General features: G+C 49.2%; 1 protein-coding gene and 1 pseudogene across 1 annotated transcript; one reads left to right on the top strand and one right to left on the bottom strand.

Annotated features, from left to right (window-relative positions):
• Positions 1 to 84: 84 nt before the first annotated feature.
• Positions 85 to 6,888, top strand: LOC116363965 (ubiquitin-like protein 5). The gene is made up of 5 exons (XM_031817281.1): positions 85 to 213; positions 772 to 828; positions 2,373 to 2,456; positions 5,633 to 5,670; positions 6,691 to 6,888. The coding sequence occupies exons 2-5, from the start codon at positions 773 to 775 to the stop codon at positions 6,732 to 6,734; spliced, it is 222 nt and encodes a 73-aa protein (XP_031673141.1). The 5' UTR covers positions 85 to 213; position 772; the 3' UTR covers positions 6,735 to 6,888.
• Positions 6,889 to 8,805: 1,917 nt separating this feature from the next.
• Positions 8,806 to 20,523, bottom strand: part of LOC116363967 (proto-oncogene vav-like) — a 42,159-nt pseudogene continuing 30,441 nt past the window's right edge.

Raw genomic sequence — 20,523 nt, 5'->3', positions numbered from 1 at the left:
CAGCACTTCTGGTTGATTTACGGCATAGCTGAATATTGCAGTGCCCGCCTTCTCTTGACATGTCACCCTATGAGAGGCCTTGACGTAGCCACGTCAATCATCCGTTTAGATGTTTCATTGGTGCGTTTTCTCGTTGTACACAAAGCGGAACGCTTTACGACTACACAGGCTGAAACGATTCTGGTTTTTCGCTAACGACTAGCTATCAATAAGGTAATATCTGTACTTATACGATATTTTATCAATGATATAGACCAATACACGTGAGGAAACTTCAATATCTAAGACTTAATGCTTTATTTATTTTTTCAGTGGTTGTTGATGAAGCGCCAACTAGCTCTGCTAACATTAGCCAACTCCACATGACAACATAACGTTTATTGTCCTAGCTGTTATGTTAGCTGCTAAGTAACATTACATTATTGGAGTTGTAATGACAAACAACTGGAACATCATCCTTGTATTGTAATCACCACTGTTGTGTAACCAACTAAAGTTCGCTAGTTAGTTTAAACTGTGTGCTGTTTCACGCCACTTCGATACGAAGTGATTTTCGTAGCAGGTTATGAGAGCATTTTTCGCAAACCCGTCTTAACCTCCGTCTCCTAACCGACTACGTTAATTATCCTAACCCGCTTTAAGTTCTGACCTGCTACGAAAAGTCACTTCCGTATCGAAGTTGTTTGAAAATAGTGTTTATTGTATGTTCACGGTGTCGTCATACTGTACCGCTGTCTCAACCAACTCTCCCCGTCTCTCTCTGCGGATCAGGATGATTGAGGTGGTTTGCAATGACCGGCTGGGCAAGAAGGTCCGGGTGAAGTGCAAGTATCCTTTTACTAAGCTGACCACCATGCTAGTCTTACAGCACAGACTAGCCTACGCATTCATAGGCTGCATCTGATTTAGCGCCTATTGGCGATAGTAACACACTGTTACAATAGTATGTGAATACCCCTTCAAATTAGTGGATTTGGCTATTTCAGCCACACCCGTTGCTGACAGGTGTATAAAATCGAGCGCACAGCCATGCAATCTCCATAGACAAATATTGGCAGTAGAATGACCTTACTGAAGAGCTCAGTGACTTTCAATGTGGCATTATCATAGGATGCCACCTTTCCAACAAGTAAGTTAGTCAAATTTCTGCCCTGCTAGAACAGCCCTGGTCAATTGAAAGTGCTGTTATTGTGAAGTGGAAACGTCTAGGAGCAACAACGGCTCAGCCGCGAAGTGGTAAGCCATACAAGCTCACAGAACGGGACCGCTGCAGCGCGTAAAAAATGGTCTGTCCTCGGTTGCAACACTTACTACCGAGTTCCAAACTGCCTCAGGGAAGCAACGTCAGCGCAATAACTGTTCGTCAGGAGCTTCACGAAATGGGTTTCCATGGCCGAGCAGCCACACATAACCCTAAGATCACCATGTGCAATGCCAAGCGTCGGCTGGAGTGGTGTAAAACTTGCCGCCATTGGAGTCTGGAGCAGTGGAAATGCGTTCTCTGGAATGATGAATCACGCTTCACCATCTGGCAGTCCGATGGACGAATCTGGGTTTGGCGGATGCCAGGAGAACTCTACCTGCCCCCATATTGTGTCAACTGTAAAGTTTGGTGGAGGAGGAGGAATGATGGTCTGGGGCTGTTTTTCATGGTTCGTGCTAGGCCCCTTAGTTCCAGTGAAGGGAAATCTTAACGCTACAGCATACAATGAAATTCTAGACAATTCTGTGCTTCCAACTCTGTCTCAACAGTTTTGGGAAAGTCCCTCTCCTGTTTCAGCTGGACAATGCTCCCGTGCACAACGAGGTTCATACAGACATTGTCTGTTGAGATCGTTTTGGAAGAACTTGACTGGCCTGCACAGAGCCCTGACCTCAACCCCCATCGAACACCTGTGGGATGAATTGGAACGCCGACTGCCCAACATCAGTCCCCGACCTCACTAATGCTCTTGTGGCTGAATGGAAGCAAGCCCCCGCAGCAATGTTCCAACATCTAGTGGAAAGCCTTCCCAGAAGAGTGGAGGCTGTTATAGCAGCAAAGGGGGGACCAACTCCATATTAATGACCATGATTTTGGAATGAGATGTTCGACGAGCAGGTGTCCACATACTTTTTTTTTATCCCAGACGTTCGTTCTGAACGTTAAAACGCATCGTTGCGATATGGTTTTGGAAACAAGGAATGTATCTTTCATATCAGCAAGAAATCATTTAAAAAAAACTAAAGGTTAAATTACTACAGACCTTTTTCGAGGGTTAGGGTTATATAGATGTCTGTAGATGCTAAACCTTCAGAGGTTGCAAGCATAGACACACTATACCAACATGTCGTTAGAGCAGTCATCTGTGTACAGCCTTAACCCTTTCCAGCTCAGAAGACACTATAGGAGACCTGAAGAAGCTCATCGCTGCCCAGACAGGCACACGGTGGGACAAGATCGTACTCAAGAAATGGTGAGAAAGAAATTAAGTCCCTAGCCTACGAACCAGTGACGAGTCACTTCCCTAGCCTACGAACCAGTGACGAGTCACTTCCCTAGCCTACGAACCAGTGACGAGTCACTTCCCTAGCCTACGAACCAGTGACGAGTCACTTCCCTAGCCTACGGACTTTTATTCATTATTTATTTATTGAACTATACAAGTCAGTTAGGAACAAATTATTATCTCTAATGACTGCCTACTGCGGCCAAACCCGGACGGCGCTGGGCCAGTTGTGCGCCACCCTTATGTGACTCCCAGTCACGGCCAGGTGTGATTCAAATCAAATGTATTTATAAAGCCCTTCTTACATCAGCTGATATCTCAACGTGCTGTACAGAAACCCAGCCTAAAACCCCATACTGCAAGCAATGCAGGTGTAGAGGCCTGGAATCGAACCAGGGTCTGTAGTGACGCCTCTAGCACTGAGATGCAGTGGCTTATTTCTTTACTCATCTATTGTTCACCTAATATCTTTTATTATTTTTTGGACTTAAAAATTGCACTGTTGGTCAGAGCCTGTAAATATGTCACTGTTGGTCAGAGCCTGTAAATATGTCACTGTTGGTTAGAGCCTGTAAATATGTCACTGTTGGTCAGAGCCTGTAAATATGTCACTGTTGGTCAGAGCCTGTAAATATGTCACTGTTGGTCAGAGCCTGTAAATATGTCACTGTTGGTCAGAGCCTGTAAATATGTCACTGTTGGTCAGAGCCTGTAAATATGTCACTGTTGGTCAGAGCCTGTAAATATGTCACTGTTGGTCAGAGCCTGTAAATATGTCACTGTTGGTCAGAGCCTGTAAATATGTCACTGTTGGTTAGAGCCTGTAAATATGTCACTGTTGGTCAGAGCCTGTAAATATGTCACTGTTGGTCAGAGCCTGTAAATATGTCACTGTTGGTTAGAGCCTGTAAATATGTCACTGTTGGTCAGAGCCTGTAAATATGTCACTGTTGGTCAGAGCCTGTAAATATGTCACTGTTGGTCAGAGCCTGTAAATATGTCACTGTTGGTCAGAGCCTGTAAATATGTCACTGTTGGTTAGAGCCTGTAAATATGTCACTGTTGGTCAGAGCCTGTAAATATGTCACTGTTGGTCAGAGCCTGTAAATATGTCACTGTTGGTCAGAGCCTGTAAATATGTCACTGTTGGTCAGAGCCTGTAAATATGTCACTGTTGGTCAGAGCCTGTAAATATGTCACTGTTGGTCAGAGCCTGTAAATATGTCACTGTTGGTCAGAGCCTGTAAATATGTCACTGTTGGTCAGAGCCTGTAAGTATGTCACTGTTGGTCAGAGCCTGTAAGTATGTCACTGTTGGTCAGAGCCTGTAAATATGTCACTGTTGGTCAGAGCCTGTAAATATGTCACTGTTGGTCAGAGCCTGTAAATATGTCACTGTTGGTCAGAGCCTGTAAGTATGTCACTGTTGGTCAGAGCCTGTAAGTATGTCACTGTTGGTCAGAGCCTGTAAGTATGTCACTGTTGGTCAGAGCCTGTAAATATGTCACTGTTGGTCAGAGCCTGTAAATATGTCACTGTTGGTCAGAGCCTGTAAGTATGTCACTGTTGGTCAGAGCCTGTAAATATGTCACTGTTGGTCAGAGCCTGTAAATATGTCACTGTTGGTCAGAGCCTGTAAATATGTCACTGTTGGTCAGAGCCTGTAAATATGTCACTGTTGGTCAGAGCCTGTAAATATGTCACTGTTGGTCAGAGCCTGTAAGTATGTCACTGTTGGTCAGAGCCTGTAAATATGTCACTGTTGGTCAGAGCCTGTAAGTATGTCACTGTTGGTCAGAGCCTGTAAATATGTCACTGTGGTCAGAGCCTGTAAATATGTCACTGTTGGTCAGAGCCTGTAAATATGTCACTGTTGGTCAGAGCCTGTAAATATGTCACTGTTGGTCAGAGCCTGTAAATATGTCACTGTTGGTCAGAGCCTGTAAATATGTCACTGTTGGTCAGAGCCTGTAAATATGTCACTGTTGGTCAGAGCCTGTAAATATGTCACTGTTGGTCAGAGCCTGTAATATGTCACTGTTGGTCAGAGCCTGTAAATATGTCACTGTTGGTCAGAGCCTGTAAATATGTCACTGTTGGTCAGAGCCTGTAAATATGTCACTGTTGGTCAAGCCTGTAAATATGTCACTGTTGGTCAGAGCCTGTAAATATGTCACTGTTGGTCAGAGCCTGTAAATATGTCACTCTGTTGGTCAGAGCCTGTAATATGTCACTGTTGGTCAGAGCCTGTAAATATGTCACTGTTGTCAGAGCCTGTAAATATGTCACTGTTGGTCAGAGCCTGTAAATAGTCACTGTTGGTCAGAGCCTGTAAATATGTCACTGTTGGTCAGAGCCTGTAAATATGTCACTGTTGGTCAGAGCCTGTAAATATGTCACTGTTGGTCAGAGCCTGTAAATATGTCACTGTTGGTCAGAGCCTGTAAATATGTCACTGTTGGTCAGAGCCTGTAGTATGTCACTGTTGGTCAAGGAGCCTGTAAGTATGTCACTGTTGGTCAGAGCCTGTAAATATGTCACTGTTGGTCAGAGCCTGTAAGTATGTCACTGTTGGTTAGAGCCTGTAAATATGTCACTGTTGGTCAGAGCCTGTCACTAAGTATGTCACTGTTGGTTAGAGCCTGTCACTGTTGGTTAGAGCCTGTCACTAAGTACGTCACTGTTGGTTAGAGCCTGTAAATATGTCACTGTTGGTTAGAGCCTGTAAATATGTCACTGTTGGTTAGAGCCTGTAAATATGTCACTGTTGGTCAGAGCCTGTAAATATGTCACTGTTGGTTAGAGCCTGTAACTAAGTATGTCACTGTTGTATTCGGGCACACGTGACAAACTTTGTTTTAGATCGCTGCGTCACTCGGAAACTTGTTAGTTGTGGCATATTTGGAACCAGTGACGAGTCACTTCTCCTTCTCTTCCTCCTGTATTATTCAGACTGTTTTCTGTGTCGTCTGCGTTTGTATCCAGGGTAACGTGTTAGAATATTAAGGTAGAAATGTAGAACCTACAAGCCTCTGTGACATGTAGAATAAGGAATCATGTCCTTTTCTATCTGAAACATTCCGGAAGGAATCTGGTCGAGGCTGTGTTCTTCCTCTGACTAACTTCCTGTTTTCTCCTCTCAGGTACACCATATTCAAGGACCACGTGTCTCTGGGAGACTGTATCCTTTTTGAGCCCTCGGAAGTGCAGTTTCACTGTTTGACCACCGGATGGCGTTTTATTGTCGCGAGTCTCGTCCTGGAGGCACAACTGGGCCATTTCCCCTTAGACAGAGCAGCTGCAAAGTCAAATGTGGCTATATTGTTTTCATGCATTTTTACAACAATGTGCTTTTTGGTGTTTTAAATTAGGGTTAGGCATTAGGTTCAACGGTGTGTTTTTAAATTAGGGTTAGGCATTAGGTTCAACAGTGTGGTTAGGGTTAGGCATTAGGTTCAATAGGGTGGTTAGGTGGTTAAGTGTAAAATCAGATTGGAGGACTTTGTGGCTGTGCCAGCTAGTGACCACTGTAGAGCTGCCTCCAGAACAACATTCATGATGAAGAATGCTGAAACAGCTGTTTAACCAAGAGGAAATGGAACACTATTGAGCCCCGAGAACAACAGTTTCACTCTGATCAGGGAGGAATCTGTAAACTGGGTGATTCTGAGCCAACATGTCTGCTTTCCTTCCAGGTTTTGCTACTGTTAGATATAGTAAGGAGAGAGAGAAACATACAGCAACAGTTGAATGTCTCCTCCTCCTCACTTTATCTGATGGTCATTGTCCGAGTGGGTTTCTACAGGTAAGCTACGTTTTTGTTATTGAGAAATGCTGTTGGTGAAGTATTGCCTTGAAAGTGAGGAGTTTCCTGGTTTAGTTCATTATATTGAGGGAAACTCGGGGAAATGAGTTGGTTGTGCAACTCGAGACATTTGACACACACATAAACACACACACACACATTGGTTGTGCAACTCGAGACATTTGACACAAACACACACACACACATAAACACACACACACACATAAACACACACATACACACACACACACACATAAACACACACACACACACACACATAAACACACACACACACATATAAACACACACACGGTACATCTGGCATATGGATGGTGTTTGTGTGGGACTACTGATCACCACCACCACTGTTCTCCTCCTTAACTCACCTGTCTGCAGATGAGATCCATGATGGACAGAACCTGGAGCTGTACTACCAGTAGAAGACTGAGGACACACACACACACACACACACACACTGTATTAAGAAGGCTTGTTGATCATTGGATCAGGGTTTTGCGGAACATCGATGGTGTTCTAGTGATGAAATGTTTTCATATTGTTTGGAAATAAAAGCAAATATTTATATTCGTTTAATTTGTCTCCATCTCTAACTGGCTTTATGATCTGGAAGTGTCCCACACGGCACCCTATTCCCTATATAGTGCACTACTATAGACCAGATCCCTTTATAGTGCACTACTATAGACCAGATCCCTTTATAGTGCACTACTATAGACCAGATCCCTTTATAGTGCACTACTATAGACCAGATCCCTTTATAGTGCACTACTATAGACCAGATCCCTTTATAGTGCACTACTATAGACCAGATCCCTTTATAGTGCACTACTATAGACCAGATCCCTATATAGTGCACTACTATAGACCAGATCCCTATATAGTGCACTACTATAGACCAGATCCCTTTATAGTGCACTACTATAGACCAGATCCCTATATAGTATACTACTATAGACCAGACTCTGTTCTGTCTAGGTAAGAGGTTCCCTATATAGTGCACTACTATAGACCAGATCCCTATATAGTGCACTACTATAGACCAGATCCCTTTATAGTGCACTACTATAGACCAGATCCCTATATAGTATACTACTATAGACCAGACTCTGTTCTGTCTAGGTAAGAGGTTCCCTATATAGTGCACTACTATAGACCAGACTCTGTTCTGTCTAGGTATGAGGTTCCCTATATAGTGCACTACTATAGACCAGACTCTGTTCTGTCTAGGTATGAGGTTCCCTATATAGTGCACTACTATAGACCAGACTCTGTCCTGTCTAGGTAAGAGGTTCCCTATATAGTGCACTACTATAGACCAGACTCTGTTCTGTCTAGGTAAGAGGTTCCCTATATAGTGCACTACTATAGACCAGACTCTGTTCTGTCTAGGTAAGAGGTTCCCTATATAGTATACTACTATAGACCAGACTGTTCTGTCTAGGTAAGCGGTTCCCTATATAGTATACTACTTTAGACCAGACTGTTCTGTCTAGGTAAGAGGTTCCCTATATAGTGCACTACTATAGACCAGACTCTGTTCTGTCTAGGTAAGAGGTTCCCTATATAGTGCACTACTATAGACCAGACTGTTCTGTGCCATTTGGGACAGAACCTCTGAATATTAGACAATATTAACTACAACAATATTTAAAGGTAGACTCAGCGATGTGGCGAAGATTCACAAAGTAAACGGCATAGTGGGTCCATTTCCGCATCAGCTAAGAGCGTTGAAGCGCGAGGCTCAACTTCTCCGCTGTCTTGCTCCCGCGTTGTAACCGTGGAGACCGTTGCTCTGTGTGATTGTCTGAGAGAGAAGACTTCCATCTCGCTCGTCTCCGCTGCGGTGCTGCTCGTGGCAACGTCATTTCACAGTTTAAATATCGAACACGCCGAATGGCACGTGCCTTTTTCCCCCCTGTTGCTCGTTTGAAAAACGAGATTCAGTCTTGGAGGTGTTTCCTGACCGATTCCGCGTTTGGTTTTATTGAGGTTTGTCCCCCATGAGATACTGTACACACGGAAACCTGTTTCAATTCCTCAGAATTAATTGAAGACAACAAAAAAAATCAGTATTTTGTTAATTTTTGCTGGGGATGTTTTAGTTGTGCAATTTTACATGAAGGTGTTTAGTGCAGTATTTCTTAAGAAACAAAAAAATTCGACGTGTTGTCTGAAGTACACAATGTCGGTCTGCTGGGCAGGTCCATCTATGCTATTGGGTAGAGAGCTGTCACCGCAGCGGTTCACCCCATGTTAGTGGGAAAACGGGTCATTGTCAAATCAAAACACAACCTTAATTTACCAATTGTGACACTCCGTCTTAGACAAGCCTGACTTTATGACCAAAATGATCCTATGTACACGTTGTAGTCCATCTAGACCCTATAATAACTTGACTCGTATCTGTTTTCAAAGGGACGTGTTGCTTTAAAAAAGGCATTGGCTCATTGTACATAGTTGATGTTAACATGACAGAGACAGACCACGTGGTACGTCAAGAGGTTTTATTCACAGCAGAAACATTGAATCAGTGCATTGAGTTCTACACACAGGAGGAAGCCAGGGGGTCCCTTGACGTTAACACGTCTGACCAGGGCTGTATCTGTGTGTAGTGTGGGGGGGGGGGGGGGGGTCATAGAGATGGAAAGAGGCCGTATCAGGGGTCCCTCCACATTAACACGTCTGACCAGGGCTGTATCCGTGTGTAGTGGGAGGGTCATAGAGATGGAAAGAGGCCGTATCAGGGGTCCCTCCACGTTAACACGTCTGACCAGGGCTGTATCCGTGTGTAGTGGGGGGGTCATAGAGATGGAAAGAGGCCGTATCAGGGGTCCCTCCACGTTAACACGTCTGACCAGGGCTGTATCCGTGTGTAGTGGGGGGGTCATAGAGATGGAAAGAGGCCGTATCAGGGGTCCCTCCACGTTAACACGTCTGACCAGGGCTGTATCCGTGTGTAGTGGGGGGGTCATAGAGATGGAAAGAGGCCGTATCATTGTATCCGTGTGTAGTGGGGGGGGTCATAGAGATGGAAAGAGGCCGTATCATTGTATCCGTCCCACTACGGCGTCTGTGACATCATGGGCAGTGCCATTGAGGCCATTTTGAAGTAGTTCCACACGATTGGCTGATACCTCCTGATGACCCTTGGCTGCACATGACTCCCAACAAGGTCACCAGTAGGGATCAGCCAATGAAGTTGGAAGTCCCAGCCAGTTGACTACATTGCAATGGTGGAAGACCTCAATGGTGCTGCCCCGTGCTATAATACAACCTTTTGGCCACTAGAGGCCTCTATCATTCTCTATGGTGGTGGTAAAGCTTCCACCATATTGCCTCTATAATTCTCTATGGTGGTGGTAAAGCTTCCACCATATTGCCTCTATCATTCTCTATGGTGGTGGTAAAGCTTCCACCATATTGCCTCTATCATTCTCTATGGTGGTGGTAAAGCTTCCACCATATTGCCTCTATCATTCTCTATGGTGGTGGTAAAGCTTCCACCATATTGCCTCTATCATTCTCTATGGTAGTGGTAAATCTTCCACCATATTGTCTCTATCATTCTCTATGGTGGTGGTAAATCTTCCACCATATTGCCTCTATCATTCTCTATGGTGGTGGTAAAGCTTCCACCATATTGCCTCTATCATTCTCTATGGTGGTGGTAAATCTTCCACCATAGTGCCTCTATCATTCTCTATGGTGGTGGTAAAGCTTCCACCATATTGCCTCTATCATTCTCTATGGTGGTGGTAAAGCTTCCACCATAGTGCCTCTATCATTCTCTATGGTGGTGGTAAAGCTTCCACCATATTGCCTCTATCTTGCAGATCAAACATTTAACGCCTCCACCCAGTCTTTTTAATTTTAAATCATCACTGGATGTCTAATAAATCACTGTGTTTACTTCATGAAAATAACTTCAAATAAATGTTTTATCATTTATTTCCCTGAGCCTCCTTCAGCCATTGGAATGCTCAGTCTGATCGTGTCGGTGTGTTGATAGAAATTTAAATATATTTACATGCACAGCTCGGCGGATAGCTGATTGGCGGATAGGATTGTCTAGACTCTAGAGCAGGGATGGGCAGCTCCAGTCCTCGGGGGGCCTGATTGGTGTCACACTTCAGCCCCAGCTAAGACACCTGACTCCAGTAATGCAATGATCACGTTCTTCAGTTCAGAATACAGTCAGTTTAATCAGCTGTGTTTGCTAGGGAAACAGTGGGACTGGAGTTGCCCATCCCTGCACTAGAGCCGACCCAGCTTACCCCTTCAAAGTAGGTGGAGACGTATGCAAATAAAAGATGACTGGTCATTGGTCAGAAAAAACAGATCAGATTGTGATGTCATGCTGTGGGTCAAAAACTCCATCCCACCTGAACAGGCTGAAATTCCAAGCATTGTTTTCAAAAGGACATTATCGTAATTTTATACAATTTCAGAGTGTTATTTCAACCTCATGTGGAGATATTGTTGAAAAAAACAAAACAGTAAAATCACATTTTTGACTGCACTGGTTAGGGCCAAGGGAAGGGGTAGGGATTGAATTGGGACACACTGTCTCTTTCACACACAGGTGAAGGTGTGACAGTGAGGCGACATCAGCAGTAGTCACACAGGTGAAGGTGTGAGGCGACATCAGCAGTATTCAGAGTAATCCTCTTCTACATAGTTAGCTGGGAACAGACCGACCTACAGACAGAGAGACGGGAGTTAGCTGGGAACAGACCGACCTACAGACAGAGAGAGGAGTGTTCAACAATTTGTGTGTTGGAAAAGTATTCCAGGTGAAGCTGGTTGAGAGAATGCTAATAGTGTGCAAAGCTGTCATCAAGGCAAAGGCTGGCTACTTTGAAGAATCTAAAATATATTTTGATTTGTTTAACACTTTTGTGTTATTTCATAGTTTTGATGTCTTCACTATTATTCTACAATGTAGAAATAAAGAAAAGCCCTTGAATGAGTAGGTGTGTCAAAACATTTGACCGAACATGTTGACAGGTTCGGTCAAACTGCATGTGCTGCGTGTGAATGTGTTGATTGTGTGTGTGTGTGTGTGTACTGTGTGTACTGTGTGTGTACTGTGTGTACTGTGTGTGTACTGTGTGTGTGTGTGTGTGTGTGTGTGTGTGTGTGTGTACGTGTGTGTACTGTGTGTGGGATGGTGTGTGTGTACTGTGTGTGTACTGTGTGTGTGTGTGTACTGTGTGTGGGACGGTGTGTGTACTGTGTGTGTACTGTGTGTGTGTGTGTGTACCGTGTGTGTGTGTACTGTGTGTGGGACGGTGTGTGTGTGTGTGTGTGGGACGGTGTGTGTACTGTGTGTGTGTGTGTACTGTGTGTGGGACGGTGTGTGTACTGTGTGTGTACTGTGTGTGTGTGTGTGTACCGTGTGTGTGTGTACTGTGTGTGGGACGGTGTGTGTGTGTGTGTGTGTACTGTGTGTGTGTGTGTACTGTGTGTGGGACGGTGTGTGTACTGTGTGTGTACTGTGTGTGTGTGTGTGTACCGTGTGTGTGTGTACTGTGTGTGGGACGGTGTGTGTGTGTGTGTGTGTGTACTGTGTGTGGGACGGTGTGTGTACTGTGTGTGTGTACTGTGTGTGTACTGTGTGTGTGTGTGTGTACTGTGTGTGTGTGTGTGTGTACTGTGTGTGTGTGTGTGTGTACTGTGTGTGTGTGTGTGTGTGTGTGTGTACCGTGTGTGTACTGTGTGTGTGTGTACTGTGTGTGTGTGTGTACTGTGTGTGTGTGGGACGGTGTGTGTGTGTACTGTGTGTGTGTGTGTGTACCGTGTGTGTGTGTACTGTGTGTGTGTGTGTGTGTGTGTGTGTACTGTGTGTGTGTGTGTGTGTGTGTGTGTGTGTGTGTACTGTGTGTACTGTGTGTGTGTGTGTGTACGTGTGTGTACTGTGTGTGGGATTGTGTGTGTGTGTGTGTGTACTGTGTGTACTGTGTGTGTGTGTGTACTGTGTGTGTGTGTGTGTACGTGTGTGTACTGTGTGTGGGATGGTGTGTGTGTACTGTGTGTGTACTGTGTGTGTGGGACGGTGTGTGTACTGTGTGTGTACTGTGTGTGTGTGTGTGTACCGTGTGTGTGTGTACCGTGTGTGTGTGTACTGTGTGTGGGACGGTGTGTGCGTGTGTGTGTGTGTGTGTACTGTGTGTGGGACGGTGTGTGTACTGTGTGTGTGTGTGTACCGTGTGTGTGTGTGTGTGTACTGTGTGTGTGTGTGTACTGTGTGTGTGTAGTGTGTGTGTGTGTGTACTGTGTGTGTGTGTGTGTACTGTGTGTGTGTGTGTGTGTGTGTACTGTGTGTGTGTGTACTGTGTGTGTGTGTGTGTGTGTGTGTGTACTGTGTGTGTGTGTGTGTGTGTGTGTGTGGGACGGTGTGTGTGTGTACTGTGTGTGTGTGTGTGTGTGTGTGTGTGTGTGTGTGTGTGTGTGTGTGTACCGTGTGTGTACTGTGTGTGTGTGTGTGTGTACTGTGTGTGTGTGTGTGTGTACTGTGTGTGTGTGTGTGTGTGTGTGTGTGTGTGTGTACCGTGTGTGTGTGTACTGTGTGTGTGTGTGTGTGTACTGTGTGTGTGTGTGTGTGTACTGTGTGTGTGTGTGTGTGTGTGTGTGTGTGTGTACTGTGTGTGTGTGTGTGTACGTGTGTGTGTGTGTGGGACGGTGTGTGGTGCTCCTCACCCGTCCATAGACCTCTCCTTTCCACCATCCATTGTGAGCTTTCTTAGACAGGACCTTGACTGTGTCTCCTTCTCTCAGAGACAGCTCTGTACGGTCTCTGGCTGAGAAGTCATACCTGGCCCTCGCTGTGCCGAACGAACGCATACTGCCACCTAGAGGAGAGAGAGGTGAGCGTGGGGGTGTGTTGAAGGGTGTATCACTCTGTTCAGGCTGGTTGAAGGGGATCTGGAGGGTGGTGTGTATGTGTTGAAACAAGACAGTATTTGAGAGTACTTATATTTGAGGTTATGGAAGGATATAAGTTGAGGTTTGTAGGAAGTCTTGAGAGAGAGTGTGTGTGTGTGTGTGTGTACTGTGTGTGTGTGTGTGTGTGTACCTGGGGAGGGTGTGTTGAAGGGTGTATCACTCTGTTCAGGCTGATTGAAGTGGGTCTGGAGGGTGGTGTGTGTGTGTGTACCTGGGGAGGGTGTGTTGAAGGGTGTATCACTCTGTTCAGGCTGATTGAAGGGTGTCTGGAGGGTGGTGTCCACATCCTTAAAATACTCCTTCAATGAATGTTGCTGGTAGAACTGAACCATCTCCCTAACAGAGAGATGAGGGGAGAAGAGAAAAGAGATAGAGAGAGGGGGAGAGGGGGAGGGAGAGATGGGGAGAGGGGAGTGAGAGAGAGGGGGAGAGGGGGGAGAGAGAGGGAAGAGAGGGGGGGAGAGGGGGGAGGGGAGAGGGGGGGGAGAGGGGGGAGGGAGAGAGAGGGGGGGGAGAGGGGGAGGGAGAGAGGGGGGAGAGGGGGAGGGAGAGAGAGGGGAGAGGGAGAGGAGAGAGGGGGAGAGGGGGAGGGAGAGAGGGGGAGGAGAGGGGGAGATAGGGGGAGGGGAGAGAGAGATAGGGGGAGGGGAGAGAGAGANTGTTGAAGGGTGTATCACTCTGTTCAGGCTGGTTGAAGGGGATCTGGAGGGTGGTGTGTATGTGTTGAAACAAGGACAGTATTTGAGAGTACTTATTTAGGTTATGGAAGGATATAAGTTGAGGTTTGTAGGAAGTCTTGAGAGAGAGTGTGTGTGTGTGTGTGTGTACTGTGTGTGTGTGTGTGTGTGTACCTGGGGAGGGTGTGTTGAAGGGTGTATCACTCTGTTCAGGCTGATTGAAGTGGGTCTGGAGGGTGGTGTGTGTGTGTGTACCTGGGGAGGGTGTGTTGAAGGGTGTATCACTCTGTTCAGGCTGATTGAAGGTGTCTGGAGGGTGGTGTCCACATCCTTAAAATACTCCTTCAATGAATGTTGCTGGTAGAACTGAACCATCTCCTAACAGAGAGATGAGGGGAGAGAGAAAGAGATAGAGAGAGGGGGAGAGGGAGAGGAGAGAGAGGGGGAGAGGGGGAGGGAGAGAGAGGGGGAGAGGGGGAGGGAGAGAGGGGAGAGGGGGAGGGAGAGGGGGGGGAGGGGGAGGGAGAGAGGGGGGGGAGAGGGAGGGAGAGAGAGGGGAGAGGGGGAGGAGAGAGAGGGGGAGGGGAGAGAGGGGAGAGGGGAGGGAGAGAGGGGAGAGAGAGGGGGAGATAGGGGGAGGGAGAGAGAGATAGGGGAGGGGAGAGAGAGATAGGGAAGGGGAGGAGAGATAGGGGAAGGGGAGAGAGATAGGGAGGGAGAGAGAGGTAGGGAAGGGGAGAGAGGGTAGGGGAAGGGAGAGAGAGGTAGGGGAAGGAGAGAGAGAGGGGATGGGAGGGGAGAGAGAGGGGGAGATGGGGGAGGGTAGAGAGAGATAGGGGAAGGGAGAGAGGTAGGGGAAGGGAGAGAGGTAGGGGAAGGGGAGAGAGAGGTAGGGGAAGGGAGAGAGAGAGGGGGATGGGGAAGGGAGAGAGAGAGGGGGATGGGGAGGGGAGAGCGAGAGAGGGGGATGGGGAGGGAGAGAGAGAGGGGGAGATGGGGAGGGGGTAGAGAGAGATAGGGGAAGGGAGAGAGAGAGGGGGGGGGAGGGGAGAGAGATAGGGGAAGGGGAGAGAGAGAGGGGGAGATGGGGAGGGGAGAGAGAGATAGGGAAAGGGAGAGAGAGATAGGGGAGAGAGAGGGGATGGGGAGGGGAGAGAGGGGGAGATAGGGAAAGGGAGAGAGCGAGAGGGGGGAGATAGGGAAAGGAGAGAGCGAGAGGGGGGAGATAGGGAGGGAGAGAGAGAGGGGGAGATGGGGAAGGGGAGAGAGAGAGGGGGGATGGGGAGGGGAGAGAGAGGGGGATGGGAGGGAGAGAGAGAGGGGATGGGGAAGGGAGAGAGGGGGGAGATAGGGGAGGGAGAGAGAGATAGGGGAAGGGAGAGAGAGAATAGGGAAGGGAGAGAGAGATGGGGAAGGGAGAGAGAGATGGGGAAGGAGAGAGAGATGGGGGAAGGGAGGAGAGATGGGGGAAGGAGAGAGAGAGGGGGAAAGGGAGAGAGAGATAGGGGAAGGGGAGAAGAGATAGCGGAGGGGAGAGAGGGGGAGATGGGGGAGGGGAGAGAGAGATGGGGAAGGGGGGAGAGAAGGGGGAAGGGGAGAGAGAGGGGGAGAGAGAGAGGGGAGATGGGGGAGGGGAGAGAGAGAGTGGAGATGGGGGATGGGGAGGGGAGAGAGAAATAGGGGAAGGGGAGAGAGCGAGGGGGAGATGGGGGTGGGAGAGAGAGAGGGGGATGGGGAGGGGAGAGAGAGAGAGGGGAAGGAGAGAGAGGGGAGATGGGGAGGAGAGAGAGAGAGGGGATGGGGAGGGGAGAGAGAGAGAGGGGGAGATGGGGGAGAGAGAGAGAGAGGGATGGGGGAGGGAGAGAGATGAAGTTACAAAGTGCTTTACAAAAAAAGTGAACATGTTTACATGTACAGGGATGAAAGGAAGAGGGAGAGAGACCAGGAGGGTAGACAGAGAGGTGAGAGGAAGAGGGAGAGAGACGAGGAGGGTAGACAGAGAGATGAGAGGAAGAGGGAGAGAGACGAGGAGGGTAGACAGAGAGATGAGAGGAAGAGGGAGAGGACGAGGAGGGTAGACAGAGAGATAAGAGGGAGAGAGACGAGGAGGGTAGACAGAGATGAGAGGAAGAGGGAGAGAGACCAGGAGGGTAGACAGAGAGATGAGAGGAAGAGGGAGAGAGACGAGGAGGGTAGACAGAGAGATGAGAGGAAGGGGGAGAGAGACGAGGAGGGTAGACAGAGAGATGAGAGACAAGGAGGGTAGACAGAGAGATGAGAGGAAGAGGGAGAGAGACGAGGAGGGTAGACAGAGAGATGAGAGGAAGAGGGAGAGAGACGAGGAGGGTAGACAGAGAGATGAAGGAATAGGGAGAGAGACGAGGAGGGTAGACAGAGAGATGAAAGGAAGAGGGAGAGAGACGAGGAGGGTAGACAGAGAGATGAGAGAAGAGGGAGAGAGACGAGGAGGGTAGACAGAGAGATGAAAGGAGAGGGAGAGAGACGAGGAGGGTAGACAGAGAGATGAGAGGAAGAGGGAGAGAGACGAGGAGGGTAGACAGAGAGATAAGAGGGAGAGAGACGAGGAGGGTAGACCGAGAGATGAGAGGAAGAGGGAGAGAGACGAGGAGGGTAGACAGAGAGATGAGAGGAAGAGGGAGAGAGACGAGGAGGGTAGACAGAGAGAGGAAGAGGGAGAGAGACGAGGAGGGTAGACAGAGAGATGAGAGGAAGAGGGAGAGAGACGAGGAGGGTAGACAGAGAGATGGGAGGAAGAGGGAGAGAGACGAGGAGGGTAGACAGAGAGATGAGAGGAAGAGGGAGAGAGACGAGGAGGGTAGACAGAGAGATGAGATGAGAGGAAGAGGGAGAGAGACGAGGAGGGTAGACAGAGAGATGAGAGGAAGAGGGAGAGAGACGAGGAGGGTAGACAGAGAGATGAGAGGAAGAGGGAGAGAGACGAGGAGGGTAGACAGAGAGATGAGAGGAAGAGGGAGAGAGACGAGGAGGGTAGACAGAGAGATGAGAGGAAGAGGGAGAGAGACGAGGAGGGTAGACAGAGAGATGAGAGAAGAGGGAGAGAGACGAGGAGGGTAGACAGAGAGATGGAGGAAGAGGGAGAGAGATGAGGGGGTAGACAGAGCGATGAGAGGAAGGGAGAGAGACGAGGAGGGTAGACAGAGAGATAAGAGGGAGAGAGACGAGGAGGGTAGACAGAGAGACGAGGAGGGTAGACAGAGAGACGAGGTAGACAGAGAGATGAGGAGGTAGACTGAGAGACGAGGAGGATAGACAGAAAGATGAGGAGGGGGGGGAAGGAGGGTAGACAGAGAGACGAGGAGGGTAGACAGAGAGACGAGGAGGGTAGACAGAGAGACGAGGAGGGGGAGGGAGAGAGACGAGGAGGGTAGACAGAGAGACGGGGAGGGTAGACAGAGAGACGGAGGGTAGACAGAGAGACGGGGAGGGTAGACAGAGAGACGAGGAGGGTAGACAGAGAGACGAGGAGGGTAGAAAGAGAGACGAGGAGGGAGAGAGACGAGGAGGGTAGACAGAGAGACGAGGAGGGTAGACAGAGAGACGAGGAGGGTAGACAGAGAGACGAGGAGGGTAGAAAGAGAGACGAGGAGGGAGAGAGACGGGGAGGGTAGACAGAGAGACGAGGAGGGTAGACAGAGAGACGAGGAGGGAGAGAGACGAGGAGGGTAGACAGAGAGACGGGGAGGGTAGACAGAGAGACGAGGAGGGTAGACAGAGAGACGAGGAGGGTAGACAGAGAGACGAGGAGGGTAGACAGAGAGACGAGGAGGGTAGACAGAGAGACGAGGAGGGTAGACAGAGGGACGAGGAGGGTAGACAGAGGGACGAGGAGGGTAGACAGAGAGATGAGGAGGGTAGACAGAGAGACGAGGAGGGTAGACAGAGTGACGAGGAGGGTAGACAGAGAGACGAGGGTAGACAGAGAGATGAGGAGGGTAGACTGAGAGACGAGGAGGATAGACAGAAAGATGAGGAGGAAGAGGGAGAGAGACCAGGAGGGTAGACAGAGAGATAAGAGGGAGAGAGACGAGGAGGGTAGACAGAGAGATGGGAGGAAGAAGGAGAGAGACGAGGAGGGTAGACAGAGAGACGAGGAGGGTAGACAGAGAGACGAGGAGGGTAGACAGAGAGATGAGGAGGGTAGACAGAGAGACGAGGAGGGTAGACAGAGTGACGAGGAGGGTAGACAGAGAGACGAGGGTAGACAGAGAGATGAGGAGGGTAGACTGAGAGACGAGGAGGATAGACAGAAAGATGAGGAGGAGGGGGAAAAGGAGGGTAGACAGAGAGACGAGGAGGGTAGACAGAGAGATGAGGAGGGTAGACAGAGAGACGAGGAGGGTAGAAAGAGAGATGAGGAGGGTAGACAGAGAGACGAGGAGGGAGAGAGACGAGGAGGGTAGACAGAGAGACGAGGAGGGTAGACAGAGAGACGAGGAGGGTAGACAGAGAGACGAGGAGGGTAGACAGAGAGACGAGGAGGGTAGACAGAGAGACGGGGAGGGTAGACAGAGAGAGGAAGAGGGAGAGAGACGAGGAGGGTAGACAGAGAGATGAGAGGAAGAGGGAGAGAGACGAGGAGGGTAGACAGAGAGATGAGGAAGAGGGAGACAGACGAGGAGGGTAGACAGAGAGATGAGAGGAGAGAGAGAGACGAGGAGGTAGACAGAGAGATGAGAGGAAGAGGGAGAGAGACGAGGAGGGTAGACAGAGAGATGAGAGGAGAGAGAGACGAGGAGGGTAGACAGAGAGATGAGAGGAAGAGGGAGAGAGACGAGGAGGGTAGACAGAGCGATGAGAGGAAGAGGGAGAGAGACGAGGAGGGTAGACAGAGAGATAAAAGGGAGAGAGACGAGGAGGGTAGACAGAGAGACGAGGAGGGTAGACAGAGAGACGAGGGTAGACAGAGAGATGAGGAGGGTAGACTGAGAGACGAGGAGGATAGACAGAAAGATGAGAGGGGGGGAAAGGAGGGTAGACAGAGAGACGAGGAGGGTAGACAGAGAGACGAGGAGGGTAGACAGAGAGACGAGGAGGGTAGACAGAGAGACGAGGAGGGTAGACAGAGAGACGAGAGGGGAGGGAGAGAGACGAGGAGGGTAGACAGAGAGACGGGAGGGTAGACAGAGAGACGGAGGGTAGACAGAGAGACGGGAGGGTAGACAGAGAGACGAGGAGGTAGACAGAGAACGAGGAGGGTAGAAAGAGAGACGAGGAGGGAGAGAGACGAGGAGGGTAGACAGAGAGACGAGGAGGGTAGACAGAGAGACGAGGAGGGTAGACAGAGAGAGACGAGGAGGGTAGAAAGAGAGACGAGGAGGGAGAGAGACGGGAGGGTAGACAGAGAGACGAGGAGGGTAGACAGAGAGACGAGGAGGGAGAGAGACGAGGAGGGTAGACAGGAGACGGGAGGGTAGACAGAGAGACGAGGAGGGTAGACAGAGAGACGAGGAGGGTAGACAGAGGACGAGGAGGGTAGACAGAGAGACGGAGGGTAGACAGAGAGACGAGGAGGGTAGACAGAGGGACGAGGAGGGTAGACAGAGGGACGAGGAGGTAGACAGAGAGACGAGGAGGTAGACAGGAGAGACGAGGAGGGTAGACCGAGAGACGAGGGGTAGACGAGAGACGAGGAGGGTAGACAGAGGACGAGGAGGGTAGACAGAGAGATGAGAGGAAGAGGGAGAGAGACCAGGAGGGTAGACAGAGAGATAAGAGGGAGAGAGACGAGGAGGGTAGACAGAGAGATGGGAGGAAGAAGGAGAGAGACGAGGAGGGTAGACAGAGAGACGAGGAGGGTAGACAGAGAGACGAGGAGGGTAGACAGAGAGATGAGGAGGGTAGACAGAGAGACGAGGAGGGTAGACAGAGTGACGAGGAGGTAGACAGAGAGACGAGGGGAGACAGAGAGAGGAGGAGGGTAGACTGAGAGACGAGGAGGATAGACAGAAAGATGAGGAGGAGGGGAAAAGGAGGGTAGACAGAGAGACGAGGAGGGTAGACAGAGAGATGAGGAGGGTAGACAAAGAGACGAGGAGGGTAGAAAGAGAGATGAGGAGGGAGACAGAGAGACGAGGAGGGGAGAGACAGGAGGGTAGACAGAGAGACGGGGAGGGTAGACACGAGAGACGAGGAGGGTAGACAGAGAGACGAGGAGGGTAGACAGAGAGACGAGGAGGGTAGACAGAGAGACGAGGAGGTAGACAGAGAGACGGGGAGGGTAGACAGAGAGACGAGGAGGGTAGACAGAGAGACGAGAGGGTAGACAGAGAGACGAGGAGGGTAGACAGAGAGACGAGGAGGGAGAGACGAGGAGGTAGACAGAGAGACGGGGNGGGTAGACAGAGAGACGAGAGGGTAGAAAGAGAGACGAGGAGGGAGAGAGACGAGGAGGGTAGACAGAGGAGAGAGAGGAGAGGAGGGTAGACAGAGAGACGAGGAGGGTAGACAGAGAGACGAGAGGGTAGAGTAGAAAAGAGAGACGAGGAGGGAGAGAGACGGGGAGGGTAGACGAGAGACGAGGAGGGTAGACAGAGAGACGAGGAGG

This window comes from Oncorhynchus kisutch, unplaced genomic scaffold, assembly GCF_002021735.2.
Source record: "Oncorhynchus kisutch isolate 150728-3 unplaced genomic scaffold, Okis_V2 scaffold975, whole genome shotgun sequence".
Classification (NCBI taxonomy): Eukaryota; Metazoa; Chordata; class Actinopteri; order Salmoniformes; family Salmonidae; genus Oncorhynchus; species Oncorhynchus kisutch.
The sequence above is the reverse complement of the archived record's forward strand: the minus strand, read 5'-3'. Positions and strand labels throughout refer to the sequence as shown.

Excerpts from the sequence above, each read along its gene's own strand:
- LOC116363965 (XM_031817281.1), top strand. The coding sequence starts at position 773 with ATGATTGAGGTGGTTTGCAATGACCGGCTGGGCAAGAAGGTCCGGGTG. Across the intron at positions 829-2,372 it reads AAGGTCCGGGTGAAGTGCAA|CTCAGAAGACACTATAGGAG; the intron begins GTATCCTTTTAC and ends AACCCTTTCCAG. Across the intron at positions 2,457-5,632 it reads AAGATCGTACTCAAGAAATG|GTACACCATATTCAAGGACC; the intron begins GTGAGAAAGAAA and ends TTCTCCTCTCAG.